The sequence below is a fragment of the Sarcophilus harrisii genome, chromosome 1 (assembly GCF_902635505.1).
Source record: "Sarcophilus harrisii chromosome 1, mSarHar1.11, whole genome shotgun sequence".
Taxonomy (NCBI): domain Eukaryota; kingdom Metazoa; phylum Chordata; class Mammalia; order Dasyuromorphia; family Dasyuridae; genus Sarcophilus; species Sarcophilus harrisii.
This window is the reverse complement of record NC_045426.1, coordinates 124,112,710-124,125,822: the sequence shown is the minus strand read 5'-3', so window position 1 is coordinate 124,125,822 and position 13,113 is coordinate 124,112,710. Positions and strand designations below refer to the sequence as shown.

The 13,113-nt window shown below is 51.0% G+C and overlaps 1 protein-coding gene across 1 annotated transcript; it reads right to left on the bottom strand.

The window, feature by feature from the left end:
• Window positions 1-6: 6 nt before the first annotated feature.
• RABEP2 (rabaptin, RAB GTPase binding effector protein 2) lies at window positions 7-8,754 on the bottom strand. The gene is made up of 14 exons (XM_031963036.1): window positions 8,533-8,754; window positions 7,349-7,555; window positions 5,439-5,596; window positions 4,357-4,476; window positions 3,917-4,261; window positions 3,505-3,621; window positions 3,310-3,408; window positions 2,572-2,730; window positions 2,053-2,230; window positions 1,890-1,901; window positions 1,741-1,796; window positions 1,567-1,635; window positions 1,190-1,306; window positions 7-759 (listed from the first exon to the last, which is right to left on the bottom strand). The coding sequence occupies exons 1-14, from the start codon at window positions 8,597-8,599 to the stop codon at window positions 658-660; spliced, it is 1,806 nt and encodes a 601-aa protein (XP_031818896.1). The 5' UTR covers window positions 8,600-8,754; the 3' UTR covers window positions 7-657.
• Between the last annotated feature and the right edge of the window lie 4,359 nt (window positions 8,755-13,113).

The following is a 13,113-nucleotide window of genomic DNA, read 5'->3' as shown; positions in this document are numbered from 1 at the left end:
CGACCCTCTGAGCTGCTAATTTATTGACATTAAATGAGAGCAAACTCTGGCCTGGACCTCCATGTGTGAGAACAAAAGCAAGTCTGGTTAAGTCATATATGACCCTTCCTGAAAGCACATTGGTGTCACACGCACATGAAAGCAGCTGTGGCCAGGGAGCATCCTACACATGTGCTGAGGTGTCCCTGTTAGCCCCAGGGCTCTGCAGAGGGGACCGGGAAGAGGGAAGGGCTGCTGTAACAAAGATGGGGAGACGGTCCATGGGACCAAACGGTTCAGAAGCTGAATTAGTGTCAGTACTGGCTGAAGGGCAGTGTGGGTAGGGGGCCCTAGAGCTTCAAGAACATGCTCTTGCGCCTTTGGCTGGGGAAGGAGGGGTCACAACCCTCTCTCGGCTGTCATCCCTGAGAGCAGAAAGGCCCAGTTTACCTGCTATGGGAGGGAAGGAATCTAGATGGGACATGTCGAGCCCCTCCACCGCTGGCTCAGAGGAAGGGGACTCAGGGAAGCCCTGAGGGGCTAGAAGGCTACGTTTCATCATCCCCAAACCCCAGAAATCCTTGATTTTACTGGAGTTTAAGAAGGCAGGTTCTTTCCCCAGAGACAAGTGGGAGGAAGGGGAGATGGCAGGTTTTGATGCCTGGCCTCCTGCTGTGTTCAGGTGTCCTTTATGTCTTTCACATCTCTAAGGGGGGTCTCGTCCACAATGTTTCGCACTTGGTCCAGGGTCTCTGCCTGGCGGATCCTCTCCAGGCGTACCTGTGAGGGAAGGGGGTTGTATGTGAGGTAGAGAAGTGCTGAATTTCCCCTTCCATTTCTAGTTAATAAATTGATGACTCCCTTTTCCCTGGTTCTTGGGAAACAAGTCAAGTTATGGTAACCATCATGGGAAGTCTGGTGATAGAGGGTGAACAATCACAAAACGGCAGTATTTATTATGTGAATTTGGGTAAATTGCTCCCTCTGGCTGGGCCATCTGAGCAGGAGGGAAGCCGACTAGCTCTCAAAGGTCTACTTCAGTCCAGACATTCCATGTTCTAAAACTGTGAAGATGCAAGCAGGAGCTGTTTTTTTCTGTTTAGTTTTCACTTTCTCAGCAACAGCTCAGTGTAGACACCAGGGTCAGGGCAGTCCTCCCCAAGGTGACCTGCTCACCCGGTGGCTCCTCAGCCTGGGAGCCCGTTTTTACCTGCAGGGCCTGGGACAGCCGAACAAAGTCCCTCTGTACTTGTTCACTTGTCTCCAGCTCAGCCTGAAGCCGTAACACCTTTGCCCTTTGTTCTGAGAGAACGTTTGTGAGTTGAGCCTGGTAGGGGTGGGAGCAAAAGGAAGTCTGGAGTCCCAGGTGTCAGGTCATCTACCCTCCACCCTGCAGCACCACCAGGAGAGGGGAGGAAGAAGACAGTAAGAGGCACAGGGAGAAGCCTGTGGCCGAGGGAACGGCGTTCCCACCTCCCCGTTCCCACACTAGAGCCACAGCAGGCAGAGAGAAGTGGAAGCAAGGTACGAAAGGCAGGAAACAGCTCTCCCTTGCCACATGAACACAACCTGCCCAGCTGCTCAGACCTTCTCCTCAGTCCAACTGACAGCTGGGGGGGGCGGCTGCCTCTGGGATGCCTGAAGCTGCTGCTCTGCCTGCAGGGCATGGGGGGAGAAACGGGTGAGAGGGAGAAAGACGAGCTCCTTCACTTTCCCCAGAAGCCTCTCCTTTCCATATTCCTGTCCATGCGAAGTCCTTACCTTGCTCTGCTCCTGCTGGATCCGTTCCATCTCTGTTCTTAGGCTACACAGGGAGGCTGGGAGGTCAGGGGGTGCAAATCAGATTTATTACCTCTCCTATCACCATCTTCTCCCTCCTTCCATCCCAGCCTCTATCTTTTTATACTCACCCTCTAAAACCTCTGTGTTGTCATGGCAACAGTGGGATGGGAGAAAAGAAGAAGAAAACAGCGTTAGGCCTCGGCATCTCTCTGCCTCCCCCACAACCCCCATCCCATGTGTCCAATGCCTCCTCGGGACGTGCTAGTCCACCGCTGTGTCCCCCTCCCTCACCCGTTTCCTCTCGCTGAACTCTCAGCTCCCTCTCCAGAGCAGCCCTCGAGGCCGTCTCCTCTTCCAAAGCCTCTCTCAGGGTCACGATTTCGATGCGGAGTCGCTCGGCTTCGTGCTCCTGGGCACGCTGACATTCCCGGGCCTCCTGCCGGGTGCTTCGCACCAGCTGCTGTAGCTCCTGGAAAAGCAGGGGGCCGATGAGTAGGACGGAGGGGGGGGGCTAGAGGTCACTCCGCGTCATTGGCTGCACACGTCATACACTAAGGCAGTTGGCTGAGTGAACACCTTGGAAAATAGAAGTGCTAGAAGGAACCTGAGGATTGATTAGTCCATTCTCCTCGTTTATCAATAAGGACATGGCCCCAGAGGGGGGAAGTAATTTATTTGCCCGAGATCACAAAAGTCCTCTCCCTAATTTTTCCACATTAGTTTCTTATGGTCAGGTCAGATCCTCTCTCTCTCCTTGGAAACAGACTGGAAAGCAGTGACTGCCCTCGTTTCCCAGTCCCCCTTCCGTACCAGGGGAGATGTGGGCAGCAGCAGCTCCTCTTCTCCCCGTTCTTGCTCTTGAACTTGGGGGCCTAAAGGCATGGGTTGCCGGCAACGAAGGCCTTGGTTCTCTTCGTTTAGCCGCTTTATTTCATGGCAGACACGCTTGTGAGAGGCAGCCAATTCTGCCTGCAGCCAGGCAAGAGATGATGTTAAAGGGGGTTCCCCACCCTGATGCTATCTGCAACAGCCTCAGGTCCCAGTATTTAGGAACACTCCCCAGTGCTGGCCAATTTTAGCTCCTGAAGGCCTGCCCCAACCCACCAGGCACGGGCCCACGTGGGCCCACCATGGCTTCTCTCCTAACTTACCCCATGTTAAGACACTTCTACGCCCTACTCTCTGCTAGCTCCTGGGCTGAAGCTGAGGTGTCGAATGAAGGTTGCCCAGCCTCCCTGTAGTGTGGGTGCCCCCAGCTTCCCTGTAGTGTGGGTCCCCCCAGCCTCCCTGAAGAGTGTGGGTGCCTCCAGCCTCCCTGCAGAGTGTGGGTGCCCCCAGCCTCCCTGCAGAGTGTGGGTGCCCCCAGCCTCCCTGCAGTGTGGGTGCCCCCAGCCTCCCTGCAGTATGTGGGTGCCCCCAGCCTCCCTGCAGTGTGTGGGTGCCCCCAGCCTCCCTGCAGTGTGTGGGTGCCCCCAGCCTCCCTGCAGTGTGTGGGTGCCCCCAGCCTCCCTGCAGTGTGTGGGTGCCCCCAGTCCAAGGCCTCCTCACCATCTGCTGCTGGGCCCTCTCCTGAGCCTGGCTCACTGTTCCCTGCAAGGTCTGTAGAAGCTGCTCCGAGTTCTGCACCTGCGCCAGCAGGACCTGAACCTGGGTGAGGAGAGACACTATCAGAGGCCGGCATCCCTGGGGAGGAGAGCAGCAGTAACCCCGCGAGAGCCGGAGCCACAGCCGCCCACTCCCTACCTGCTTGGCGCAGTCTTCACTGCTCCGCCTCAGGGCCTCCTGAAGCTCGTCACGCTCTCGGCCAGCACTCTCCAGCTGCCTCTGAAGCTGCTGCAAAGATTCCTGCTGCTGCCGCCCCTGGCACAGAAATCCCCGCCACACAGAAGATGAAGGGAGGCCTGCCCTCCCAGGAGGCACTGGAAAAGTCTTACAACCTTCTAGATGGATAAAGTCTTAGAAACCACTGGATCCAGTGCTTCACCTGACAGGGGAAACGCAGGCCCTGAGGAGGGGAGTCCTGTGCCTGGTGAGTTTGAAGGGCTGCAAGTTTCCAGATTCCCGGCCCAGGACTCCTTCCCCCGCCCCACCCAGCCTGCCATGGCTGCCTGCTCCCATGAGCCTCCTGTGCCTGTGAGCCTCCGCCCGGACTCACCTCAAGCTGCAGCTGCTCCCACTGTTGCTCTGACACTAGCTGGTAGCCTGGGGGCGGCAGGTAGATGCCTTCAGGAACCAGGGTCCCCGTGGAGACGAGGGAGGCGGTCTCCTCCTGCTCAGGACTCATTCCCCGCCGCCCACGGGGCAGTGAGGCACTGCTGCCAGCTCCCAGTGAGAAAGAAGAGATAGAGGCGCTGTCATCACAGTTCCGGGCAAAGACCTCGGCGGCGGCTCCCCCATCTACAGCCAGATCTTCGGGTGGCTCCAGGGGCGGGGAGGGGTTCCGGGGCAGAGAGAGCAGCTCTGTGGAGCCATGCAGAGAGTGCTGGGGATGGGCACGGCCCTAAGGAGTGCCAAGGGAAGAAGAGAAGTTTGGCGGGAGGCTTCCTTTGGGTCCCCTCTCCTTCCCCCGGGCTCTCTGCCTCTCCCTTCCTTCACCTGGCCACCCTGGATTTCCTGGATCAGTTCCTCTGCCCTCAGCAGCTTCCCCTTCAGTTCGGCAATCTCCTGCTCCATGGGCAGCACGATCTCCCGAAGTTTCTCTGAATCCTCATGAGCCTAGGCACCCAGGAGGATGGCACAGCTGATCCCCAGTAAGTGGCCCAGAGCCACCCCTCCTCCTCCACCTTCTTGGCAATCTCCAAGGGTTCTCAAGTAACGTGCAAACAAACAACTGTCCCTGGCACAAAGATCTCCACGATCTGACACCCTTCTCATCCTGCCTTAGTTCCCTTTGTGAACGGTTACACTTAGAGAGGGCTTTAAGGCTTGCCAAGTACCTTTCTCACAATGATCCTGTGAGGAGGAAGTAAAAATATTATCTCCATCTTAAAGACGGGGGAACTGAGGCACTGACAGATCGACAGGATCAGAAGCCATTAGACATTTCAGGCTAGATTTGAATCCAGGTCTGACTTCAAAATCCAGGGCTCTTTTCACTACTCTGGTGCATTCCTGAACCTTGCAACTTCCTCCCATTACCATGCTCCACCCCTTCTTGAATTCCCTACCTCTCTGTGAAAGCCCAACTCAAACCTCCCTCCCTCCAGGAAGCCTTCCTGCCGCCTCTGGCTGGTAACGACTTTCTCCCTGGGCTTCACACAGCACCTGCTTTGCTTACCCTCTACTGCACAGGTATCAAACATGCTGGCCAGTGCCAGCCTAATGCAAGTGCATAAAAATACAATCAATCTAGATAATATTAATATTGAAAACTAAGTCAATACATTGTGGCCAAAGGACTCTTTATATGCATGTGGGAGACAGACAGCACCGCTCTACTGCCCACGTCCCGGCTGTTACCTGATGGTTATTTGTATTCTGGCCCCCTCCTCCATTAGATTGGAGGCTCTATGAGAGCAGGGACTGAATCTTCCCTGTGCTCTTCTCCCTCATCTAGCAGGGGGTTTGTACAAGCTCTCACCTCCAAGCACCTCTTCCCCTTTAAGCTTCTCTCTCTTCAACAAGGCTCCACTAACTGGGCTCTTACACTTCCCTAGGGATACCCAAAGGTTTCCAACCTTTTCCATTTGCTTTTCCAAGGAGTCCAGAGGATGAGAACGAGAAAGAAGCTGCTTCAGCCGGCTCAGTTCCCTCTCTCTTGCCTCCTGGTCTTGCAGCTGCTGTTTCCGCTCTTGCTCCAAAGAAGAGATTCGAGCCTCATAGCTACTAATGGAGTCTAGAAAGAAGGATGGAAAAGCAGTGTGGGGTAGGGGAAAGAACCCAGGAAACCTGGGGCCAAATTTCATCTCTTCTCCTTACAATCAGTGTGACCCCGGGAAAAGCTACTCCATCCTTAAGCTCCTTCATGTTTAAAGTGATAGGACTGGACTACAGAGATGGCCCTTGAGGTCTCTTCTAGCTCTATGTATTTGAATTCTATGAAAGGAGGTAATGGAACAGGGTCAGTCAAATTCAGAATCACTGAGGGGTAATTTCACTCTTGGAGTGGCGAAGGTTAGGAAAGTCCCAAGGAAAAGAGAATGCATTGGAAAGAACAGGACTTGGAATGAAAGAGTAAAGAGACTGAGGTAAGGAGGAGAAAAGATATGAATATGGTGGTATGGTGGGAGGGGAAGGAGGAAGTGATAGAAAGGGAACCCTGGTTCAAGGGTGATAAAAGTGAAAAGGAATTTCCAGGGATTAAAAGGGAAGGAACCCTGAAGGAAAAAAGGCACAAAACAAGGTACCTACTTGCCCACAAGTTGCATAGGGGGTTGGATTAGAGCTGAAACGGAGAGCTAATAATTGAAATGACACTGCCAAAATGGAGAGAGGAATCTCTAAATAACAATAATAATCATACCCAATTAAGAGTTACATTGCTTTTGAATTTGCAAGGCACTTTATATACATCTTATTTGATCCTTACAACAATCCATTGAGGCATTTAATACAAATATGATTAACTACAGTTTACAAATGATGAAACCGAGGTTGAGGTGAGATTTTTGCCAGGAGCAGGATTTATATTGGAGTTTTTCCTGACTCCCAAATCTGGCTCTCTTACATCCCCTCTGAGAAATGAATGAGTAGATCCACAAAAAGGCTTTAGACAGACAAAGGGAAAAGGTTCTGACAAATGTAGATCATATAAAAAGTAAGTTGAAGGCTTTGGTTTGGGTTGAGTCTCCTGGGCTAACTAGAATAACAACAGGTTCCATTTTTATAGTCCTTGAAGGCTTACCAAAGGCTTTCTTCCTAACAGCTTGAAGCTGGCAGTGTGGACATGGCCATCAAGCCTCTAGGTGCCAGGCCCAGAGCTGATCTGAAACAAAGCAGGACCTCTGCCTTATTCTTTCAGGTTCTTCTGGGCTCTGGAGGTCAACACCATCAAAAACAACTTGACATGGGAGAGAGGGCAAAGAGTGCTTAGCCTGGACTTACAGGAGATCTGGCTTTGAAATCAGCTTTGGAGACTTACTAGCTGTGTGACCATAAGCAAATCCCATAATTTCTCTGAGGCTCAGGCAACCCTAAGGAAGGCTCTAAGTTACAAACTGATTGTGTTTCATTTGGTAAAGTGATAAAAGTCCTGATAAAGCCTGATTTATTTCAGGTAACTGGTAATATCTCAAAGGGCTACTGTGAGGATCTAATGAGATACTTATAGTCATTTCACTATGTGCATTTGCTTATAGTACACACATACATACATATATACACGTGTGTGTGTATATATGAAGGCCCTTGCTTTTACAACCATATCCCAGGAGAAAGCATTTACTTGGGACTTGTGCGGGGTATATAAAAAGGGGTATATAAAAGACTGGGGGAGAGACTGTCAGGGAAGAAAAAAAATGAGGTTTGAGGAAGCCAGAGGGTCTTGGAAGTGGAGGCCTGAGGGGCAGGGAGCCTTGGGACTCCGATGGAAAGCTGGGGGTCACCAGGCGGACGGACAGAGGGAGGGGCCTCTGGGGTCAGGTCTCACCTTTGAGGATGGTCTGCAGGGATGCAACCTCCTCCCGGCACTGCCTCTGCACCTCCGCCACAGCCTCGGCCTTGGTGCTCTCACTCACTTCTGCCACGGCCTTCATGTTCTCCATCTCTGCCAGGGCTGCCCCGAGCTGGGCTTTGAGCCTCCCCAGCTCTCCAGCCTCTGCCTCCAAACTATCGCCCCTCATTGTTGGGTTTGGTTCTGCAAAGGTCACTTCACTGAGACTCTCCTAGCCCCAACCCCGCAGCCTCCCACCCAGGTTTCAGCCCCATTCTCACAATGGGAGACCCTGACCTTCCTGGGGGGTCTCCCTCCGAGGGCCGGACCCCCTCCCCTCGCCGCCCCTCCCATTTTTCACAAGCCCTTTCCCCCACATCATCATCATAAGCGGCCCCTTCTCCATAAGCCCCGCCCCTAGCCAAAGCTCCCCTCCAGTTATGCTTCTCTTTCCAATGTTCCAAACATTCCCTCTCCTCAAGCCCCACCCCTTCCTCGGAAATGCTCCCTTTTCAAAGCCCTCCCGCCTTCAGGAGCATCACTTTTCCCCAAAACCTCAAAACCCCACCTAGGCTCTATTTCCCAAAGCTCCACCCATTACCTAAAGCCCCACCCTCCCTCCCGGAGCCCCATCCCCCCCCTAAGCTCCACCTGTCTGTCACTCAGAGCTCCACCCACTCCCCACAAACTACCTCTCGCTAGCGAGGTTCCTGTCCCAGCCCTATCCTTCTATAAATGCCCTTCCACTCCTCACTCAAAGCCCCACCCACTCCGCAGGTAGGCTTTCCCCAAACTCCACCCCTCTTTTAAAGCCCCACCCACTCTTTACTAGCTCCGCCCCTCACCCTCGCAACCCCCTTCGAAAATTTCACTTTCTCCAAAGCTCCGCCCCCAAACAAAGCTCCACCCACTCCCACGAGTCAAATCCCGCCCTTTCCCCCTCCCGCCCCACCTCTTTGCCTGACCTTCACCCACGTGCCCTTTCTCAACTTCCCGCCCTGCCCCGCCCCCTTTCGAACGTCCAACTCTCGGTCCCTCCCTTCTCTCCCCCCCTCCGAGGGGAAGCTCCGCCCCCTTCTCCCTTCCCAATCTATCCCCTTTCCTGGGTCTCTCTTCCCGCCCTCCCCTTAGTCGCCAGCCTCCGCGCCTCCTAAAGCATCGGCGCTCGCTCCCTCCCGTACCCGCCGGGGGCTGCCGCTGCCCGTTCTCGCTCGCAGTTGCAGCCGCCGCCGCCGCCGCCGCCGCCATTGCCAGCGCTCAAAGCCTGGTTTCGCACTGCCAGGCTGCAGCCCGTGGCTCCTTCCGGGTGCGCTCGGGTGTTTCCGGATACACTCGGGTGTTTCCGGGTCCGCTCGGCAGGTTCCGGATGGTCCTCTCGGGCCCCGCGAGCGGAGCGGCGGGGGACGATGCTGCCTCTCCTCCCGTGGCGGGGACGGGACGGCGTCTCCTTTGCCAAATCCGGGCGGCTCCTCGGGAGGAGCGAGGCTTCCGCGCGGTCCCTTTCCTCGCTCTGTCTTCCCAGGCTTGGTTAAGCCCCCGCTCCTTAAAGCGCAGCTTCCGGGGCCATTCTAGAGCTCCGGAGGCGCGGGACAGTGGTGAGGGCTCGGATGTAGCGCTGGGTTCGAATCCGGCCTCCGTGACTTCCGGCTTTGTGGGTCGGGCTCTCTTCACTTGCCACACTACCTGTCCCACGGGTACCTCCGGGAGCACGCCCCCCTCCCCCCCTCCCTCCCTCGTGGCATTTATCACACGGCAGGAGCTAGGCTTGGAGCCCGGAAGCCCCGGGTGCAAGTCTGGGCTCGAGACGCCGCCCGAGTCACCCGTGTACCTGTGCAGATCCCTCCCGCCTCCGTTTCCTCGGCTGTGAAGCGGGAACAACAGCAGCGCCCACCTTCCGGCTCACTGAGAGGGCGGCGGACAATAGCCGCCGGACGAACGCTCCTCAGATGGCCTTACGGGAGTCCCCACGCTGAGGCCTTGCAGAGCCAAACTCGGGGGACCCAGACTCGGCGGGTTCAGATGGGAGAGGGCGTCCCTTCCCAAGCCTGTGAGATAGGGTCGTGGCGAGTTTGAGCCTTGTTCCGTAGAGGAGGAGACGAGACTGAGCCGCAGGGGGTGAAGTCAGCGTGTGTGGCTCCGGGTCCCGCGCCTTGTGGGCCCCGAAATAATTACCTCTTAGACTGTGAAGTCCCGTTTTGTTCATGTAGATGCCGATTGGCTAGCACGCGTTTCCAGTCCTCCAGCTTCCGAATCCAGGAGTCATTCTCTGGACTGGGAAGCCTGGATGAGTAAGGGGAGCAGTCCTTGTAAGATGGGGTTCTTGGCTTCCTCCAAGTCCCAGATGAAACCCCACTTTCTGCAGGAAGCCTTTCTAGATCCCCCTTTAAGCTACTTTCTTTTAAAGCTAGCTTTCACCTACTTAGCCTGTATATATCTTTCCTCTACCCCCCCTGTTTTTTATTTTATTTTATTTTTTTTATTTTAAAAAATTTTTTTTCTTTTTTTTTAATTTATTTTTTTAAATCTTTTTTCTATTTTTTTTATTTTTTTTTAATTAATTAATTAATTTATTTATTTATTTTTTACCCTCCCTGTTTTTAAATTGTGAACTCCTTAACAACTGGGGCTGGTTTTTTTTCTCTTGCCCCAGGGTTTAGCCCTAGTCTGCCACCTTGATAATGCTTATTTAGCTAGCACTTTCTGTCCTTTTTCTGGAAGTTTTCTCTGATCCTCAGTGTTACGTTCATCTCCACCCACAAGAGATGGGTTTTCAGTGCTGGGAAAAGTGGGGAAAGTGAAGGAAGCCATTCCAGGCATAAGGAACATCCCGAAGAAAGGCAAAGAAGTGGGAAGACAGCACAGAGAATGTGTGGAAGGAATCGTGTGTAATAAAGCTGGAGGGATTGGGGAATGCCAAATTGCAGATGGCTTTGAATGACAAAAGAGTCTGAAATTTGTTTTTTTATTTTATTTTTATTTAATAGCCTTTTATTTACAGGATATATGCATGGGTAACTTTACAGCATTAACAATTGCCAAACCTCTTGTTCCAATTTTTCACCTCTTACCCCCCCCCCCACCCCCTCCCCTAGATGGCAGGATGACCAGTAGATGTTAAATATATTAAAATATAAATTAGATACACAATAAGTATACATGACCAAACCGTTATTTTGCTGTACAAAAAGAATCGAGAGTCTGAAATTTAATCCATAGGCAATGGAGCCACTAAAGGGTGTTCTCTCTCTCTCTCTGTCTCTCTCTCTGTTTCTCTGTCTCTCTGTCTTTCTCTCTGTTTCTCTGTCTCTCTCTCTCTCTCTCTCTCTGTCTCTCTCCCTCTCTCTCTGTCTCTCTCTGTCTCTGTCTCTCTCTCTGTCTCTGTCTCTGTGTGTCTGTCTTTCTGTCTCTGTCTCTCTCTGTGTCTCTGTCTCTCTCTATTTCTCTTTCTGTCTCTCTCTGTCTCTCTCTGTCTCTGTCTCTCTCTGTGTGTGTCTGTCTTTCTGTCTCTTGTCTCTCTCTGTCTTTCTGTCTCTGTCTCTCTGTCTCTCTGTCTTTCTATCTCTGTCTTTCTGTCTCTCTCTCTCTCAGCAAATGAGTGAAATAATCAGATCAATGCAAAAGCAAGGTTAGTTCCCACAATGGTATGAAGGCTGGACTGCTGGATATAGATCAGGGAAGGCTTCATAGAGAAACTGACATTTGAACATTTGAAATGAGATTTCAAGCAGAAGAGAGAAGGGAAAGAAACTGAAGGGAAAAGGCATTCAGAAAACAGTAAGGAGACTAGTGTGACCAGGGCAGAAGTTTACTATATGGAAGTAACAGGAAATGAACCTTATAAGATATGGGGGGATCTCATTATGGAGGACCTCACATGAACCACTATTATGTATTTGAGTAGACAAATGTAATTAAGAGTGGTGGGCCTTGTGTTACTCAAATTAGATGTGCTGAGCTACATAAAGGAATGAATCCCAGGGATGGGTTATTGGTATTTATCTGGCAAGGACTCACCCACTGATGCAGTATGTGGTTATCAAGGAGGCAGAATCCTTCTCCAAAGCTACATTTCTCCACAGGATATAGCCAGTGAAGCACCTAGGTAGTGCTTAATATTTTTCTTAGTGCTGTTGCCATCAGGAGTCTGACTTGCAAGTGAATTAGATGTAGATGAGGCAGAACCGTGCAAAGTCATCAGCGTCAGACTCATCAAGATCCAGTGGCAAGGCACAGGTTAGGACGACTGGCAATAGCCCAGGATATTTTTGTTAATGCATGAATAAACGAATGAAGGCTGTTTCTGAAAGCTATCCCATGCCCTCCAGAAAACTCCTCCTGTCCCCTGCTCTGCTCTTCTTTCTCTCTTAAAGTCATGGCTGTCTGGATTCACTTCACCTCACTCTGAGCCAAAAGAAAGGCCAGGGTTTGCCACCTGTGGGGGGTCTCCTGAGGGTTGTATGTCACAAACAGGAAGCTGTGGGTAGGGGAAGAGGAGGGGGTAGTATAAGGTCAGGAAATAGCAACAGAGATAAGAAGCCTCTCTAGTTTGGCCCATATTCCCTCCATGTCTTCTTGTGCAAAATAATGGAAGTAGAACACCCTTGTCCCCCAACGGCCCACTGATTTGGAGTCTGGAAAGCAGGCTTCTAGTCTTGGCCATGTCCCTGACTTGCTATGTGATTTTGGGCAAGTCTTAAGTCTGGGCAAGTCCCTGAGCTTAGTTTCCTTTCCTGTAAAATGAGGATATTCTTGATTAGTATAATGACCAACATGATTTCTCAACTGATGAAGCTCACTAGCCACCTAACTGGAAGGTTTTGGACTCAAGATGCAGAATGAATCCCATTTTTAGAAGAGAATTTCCCAGTATGGAAATTTATTTTGACTGGACATATTTATTACAAGAGTCTTATTTTTCTTTTTTGTTTTTAGTGGGATGGCGGAGGGTGTGAGGGGCACAACTAGGATTGCAAAAAATAAAAGTCATTGAATTATTTTTTAAAATGTACAAGAGGAAAACGTAAGGGAGGTCAGAAAGGAACAGACAAGTGTGGCAGATTTGAGAGCTACATGATGAATTTATTATGTACTTAAAAGGAAAAATGAGCTGTAGATAATAGAGACTTGCAGTTTTATATATGATCCTCTTTTTCTGTTCTATTTTGTAGATAGAAATAATCATTTTATTTGGTACTAATTAAAAGAAAATGAGGGAGTTTGATTAGATCAGTTGTTCTCAAAATGTGGCCTGGGGACCCCTAGACCTCCTCCATTGGTCTGTGAAATCAAAAATATTTTCATAGTTAACAAAGATATTCAAAGTGTGGTCTGGGGACCCCTAGACTTCATAGATCTATTGATCTATGAAGTCAAAAACTGTTTTCATAGTTAAACTAAGATATTTAGATTTCTAATACAGTAAATGTTGCAATGTGAGTTGTAGTAGTTAAGTAAATGTAACCCACATAAACAAAAACTCTTTGTGGTCCTCAAATAAAGGGGATCAAAAAGTTTGAAAACCACTGTATTAAATGATCTCTAAAATTCTTTCTAGTTTTTATATTCTATGCTCTATTTTCCTTTTTTTAGCTCTAATATTGTGTTAAGACACCATCTCTTGACTCCAGACATTCTGGCTAAATCCCTTGCTTGGAATGCTCACTCTCCTCCCTCTGACTATTGACCTTCTTTGGCTTCCTTTAAGTCACATTTTAAATCCCAACTTCTTCATGGGAAACCTTCCTCAACTCTTAATTCTAGTG

Coding starts and splice junctions, on each gene's coding strand:
- RABEP2 (XM_031963036.1), bottom strand. CDS start 8,599: ATGGCGGCGGCGGCGGCGGCGGCGGCTGCAACTGCGAGCGAGAACGGG. Junction 4,477..5,438: donor TGGAAAAGCAAATGGAAAAG/GTTGGAAACCTT, acceptor CTGGGTGCCTAG/GCTCATGAGGATTCAGAGAA. Junction 2,731..3,309: donor AGAGGGCCCAGCAGCAGATG/GTGAGGAGGCCT, acceptor GCCTGGCTGCAG/GCAGAATTGGCTGCCTCTCA.